This window comes from Gossypium arboreum, chromosome 4 (genome assembly GCF_025698485.1).
Source record: "Gossypium arboreum isolate Shixiya-1 chromosome 4, ASM2569848v2, whole genome shotgun sequence".
NCBI classification, from domain to species: domain Eukaryota; kingdom Viridiplantae; phylum Streptophyta; class Magnoliopsida; order Malvales; family Malvaceae; genus Gossypium; species Gossypium arboreum.
In genome coordinates, this window is record NC_069073.1 from 23,450,923 (window position 1) to 23,455,485 (window position 4,563).

Below are 4,563 nucleotides of genomic sequence, written 5' to 3' on the forward strand. Positions count from 1 at the left end.
AGATATTAAAATGAAGGAAAATAATATCTCTATACTTTTATTGGTTATACAAAGTAAATAATTTCAGCTTCACTATATATTAATTTTAACGCCATTTATAGTCATTAATGCAATATTGCATTCAATGTTTAAAATCTATTATCATGTAAATGTCTAAATATTAGGTTAATTAACAACATTTTTAATGTACGTATAAAATTATGAATATAGTTTTCTCTTTCTGAATAAGAAATACTACTTTTTATACATGTTTTAATATACAAGTTAATAATAAATTAATTCAATTGATAATATATATCCACTTTCATAATTTATATTAACAAAAATTTTTTTACTTAATTTGAAAAAGGTCTTATTTTACTTATTACTCATTTTTTAATTACAAGTTTAAATTTATATTAATTATTCTTTATTTTATGCCTAACTATTATAATACATAATAAATATTTTTTTCCATTTTGTTACACTAAAAACCAAACCAAACAAAGCATAAGTGTTAAGATATGTTGAGAAAACTTTATTACTTAATGCATTGGATCAACCCATGCACCGCACCACTATCCAAATTAATTTAAACTACATATAGTCAATCAAATAACTTCGGATATATTCATTTCTCTACAAAGTTGAAAAAAAAAAAAAAAAACTGTTACCAGTTAGATTAACATTTTGGTTCGGTCTGTTAAATCAAAACCTTCCTCAAACATTTCTTTCAACCATCTTTGAGCTTCAACTCTCATACCTTTCTTCAGAAGACCATGTATTATGATGTCATAAGTCCATCTATTTGGCTCATAACCCTTTTCGCATATCCAATCATACACCTCAAAAGCTTCCTCCACTGTGCTTTTACTTACTTTCTTCAACAATGTATTGTATGTGTAGATATCGAGTGGGAAGCATTTTGCAATAATTTCCTCTGCCCTCTCAATATCTATGCCTGCTTTGATACAACCAGAAAATATTCCAATTACTCGCCCAAGCATCGAAACATCTGATGTTTCATCTTCCCCTTCCTTGAATTGAACCCAAGCCTCGTACAACTGTTTTGTCTTTAAAGAATGTAACAAAAGTACATTACCGATAAAAGGTGTAATATAGCCCCTTGAATTCTCCAACTCGTTAACCAATTTTACGGCCAACCAGTAGCTTTTCTTCGAACACAGCAGCTTTATAAGAAGCTCATAGCTTTCCATGCTTGGATATACATTATTACTCTTCATTTCCTTCATGAAACTCAGTGCATAGTCTGCCTGATCAGCTTTACAAAGACCAACTATCATGGAACTATATAGTTTTCTCCCTATCTTTCTTCTCTGACGTATGTCGTTAAAGAAGTTTAGAGCATCAGAAATTCTGTTATTCTGTAGGTAACTAACCAACATAACAATGTCGGACCTCAGACCAGGCTTAATCCCACTTCTTTGCATCATCTCAAAGACTTCTCTAGCTAGTTCAGGCTTTTTGGCATAACCAGCTCCGGAGATGAAAAAGTTAAAAATACGAGCTTCTGGCTCAAAATGAGATAACTGCATCTCCAACATTTTAAAGAACTGGTTTTCCGGACTTTCCATATCACACAAGGAACAGATAACAGATCTAAACAATGTTCTAGTTGGTTTATGACCCTTCTCCTGCATTTCAAATAAAAGAGTCGCAGCAATATCTCCTCTATTCGACCGGCAAAAACTATGAATCAAGTGAAAATAAGTTTCACGTGCAATATCTTTATTTATTCTACAAACTTCACCATGTAATAAATACGCATCTTCAATCCTATTTGCTTTACACAAAGCCACAATAAATGGGTCACATATGGCATAGCAGGGCTTAACTTTTCGCTCAAGAGAGAAAATTACCAGTTCCTTTATCATGTCAAATTTTGCCTCTCTGCACAAGGCAACCGCAACATGCGTGAAGGTGTTTTTACTGGGGAAGTAACCTTCACGAATCGAATTTCTTAACACACGATAAGCTTCATCGATAACTCCATTCCAACATAAATCATTGATCAAAGAACTATAGGTTGTGCTATTAAGAGAGAGCCTGAGCTCTGACCTGGAGTTATACAACTCAATGGCAACATCCACTATCCCAACCTTGCAAAAGAAACACAAAATGGCATTCATGGTGACCTTATCAGGCGAAATCCCATCTTTCTCCATTTCAATTAACAATTCATAAACATCATTCAGTCGGTACTCGCTTAATAGTTTCAACACCAAAACATTGTACTGAAACAGGCGGGGAACATTCCTGTATAATAGCTTCCTACTATTGATAAAGTCCAAAGACCAGTTTAACCTCCCACTTTGAACAACGTTTTGAAGCCAGATCCCATAAGCATGTTCCATTGGCACATTAAGCTCCGTAAACTCCTCCAACAAGGTAGCCGCATGCTTGAATCTGTTGCCCTTGCAAAGCGCATTCACCATAATACTCACGGAATAACCATCAACAGGCTTCCAGCTCTCCGCCAAACGACGCAAATAGGCCTCCGCCTCCTTGAACTTGTTCTGCTTGCACCAGCACTTGACCAGGATGGAGTGGGTGATGTCATTCTCAAGACCCCTCATTGAGATCTGCTTAGCAATCATGTCAGCGGCGTCAAAGCAACTCTCCTCTACAAGAGCATTCAAAAGCACATGGTAGGCGAAGGTATCCAAGTCAAGACCCTGAAATCGCATTCTGCCGAACAGCTGGAGTGCCATCTCAGGTTTCCCAGCAAGGGCGTAACCCCAAACCAACGTGTCATGAAATCTGACATTGTCAATGCGCCTATGCTCCATAAAATCCTGCAATAAGTCAAGCATCAAGGGCATGAACTTGGCCTTGGAGAGAATCTTGAAGAGGGCAAAGAAGGTGGCTCGGGTGTGGTTGAATCCCGGCTGGCGGCCCACCCAGTCGAAGAACTTGAGGCAGGAGAGAACATCTTGGGAGGAGGAGCGGCCGTAAGAGAGGACCTGGAGGACAAAGGTCTCGGAGAGATTGAGGTTGAGGTGGGAGAGAGCAAGGTCAGCGGCATGCCTGGAAAAAGCATCGTCCTGGTAGCTGAGGATGGTGAAGATGCGGTCGAGTAGAGGTGTGTTCGTGCCCTTGAACCAGTCTTTTAAGGATGCCACCACATCCTTGGCGCTGAGACGCACCGATGAAGAGTTGGTGGGAGATGGTGGGAGAAACAAACAAGAGTAGGAATATGAATTACCATTACGATTTTTCAACGGAGCGGATTTAGCTACATGCTTAATTGAACCTAAAAGCTTTATCATTATCTTTTCTTTCTTCACTCACAGGGAATGGATTCGTCTCTTTTAATCTCTGAATCCAATCCCCCACCCCCAACTCCCATAAGCTGAAAGGAGACAACTAAGTTAAGGTTTGAAGTCTAACTATTGAGTTGTAGATTTGTACGATAATATTACAAGGGATAAATCTTAAATATCCTAATCCTAGTGTAGGATGGAATGGAGTAAATTCTCACTCTCAATCAAATTGTTTTATTTTAGTATAATTAATTGAAATTATAGATATTTCATAAATAATAATATATTTTAATATACTAAATTTGAATTATTAATAATTTATTAAAATAGGGATTAAATGGAACGGAGTTGACTAGGTGGTAGAGTTGTGGAAACACCTATCTCTTCTATATTTTGGACTTTAGCTCTATGAAACAATATGCTATTGCTGAAACATGGAAGAATTGAAATCTTAAAATAAAACACTATGTATGGATGGTATGAACTGCCTAAACAAGAATTCTTGAACAGCGAACAACCAGTGCTATTTCTCACTACATCAAAAAATTTTCATTCATGAAAGATGTAAAACCATTGGAAAATAAAAAATACGCATGTTACTATCTGCTCCAATAACGAATCATTGGTTTAACTGAATAATTAAATAAAATAGATAAACCTTTCTCTTCGTCTCAAGTCGATGGATCTTCTCAACTAGAGGATCCCCTATATGGAAATACATGTAACACCTTTTACCCATACCCGAGACTGGGACAAGGTACGAGGCATTACAGAACATAAACAGGGTATTTTCGAAAAATACGGGTCATAAAATTTTATTCCAAATTAAAATCGACCAAACAAAATTATTTTGTCCTTATCATGGACCTACGAGGTCCAAAACATAAATTAGAGGTAACCCGAAACTAAACCGAGAACTTAAGAAAATTCTAAGAAAGTTTCTAGGTGTAAGCCTCACACGTCTGTGTGGAGGCAATGCACACGCCAGTGTGCTTTGGGACACGCTCGTGTCCCTTATCCGTTTGGAATTTTTAGAATTTATTTTTCACTTCGAACCTACAGGGGTTTTCACACGGCTGTGTCCTTGGCCTGTGTCTCTCACACAGTCTAAACACGCCCGTGTCCAAAAACATGAGCATTCTGTTTATGACATTATCATTCATTTAGGGGCACACGGCTAAGGCACACATCCGTGCACTAGGTCGTGTCCTCCACACGGCTGAGACACACGACCGTGTCTCTGCTTGTGTGTTTACTACTATGCATACTGACTTAGAAATTTTCGGTGCAGGGGACACAT

General features: G+C 37.5%; 1 protein-coding gene across 1 annotated transcript; it reads right to left on the reverse strand.

Moving 5' to 3' along the window:
- Positions 1-656: 656 nt before the first annotated feature.
- Positions 657-3,269, reverse strand: LOC108459260 (pentatricopeptide repeat-containing protein At1g71210, mitochondrial-like). Its single transcript, XM_017758607.1, has one exon. It carries the CDS (start codon positions 3,267-3,269, stop codon positions 657-659), a length of 2,613 nt encoding a protein of 870 aa, XP_017614096.1.
- Between the last annotated feature and the right edge of the window lie 1,294 nt (positions 3,270-4,563).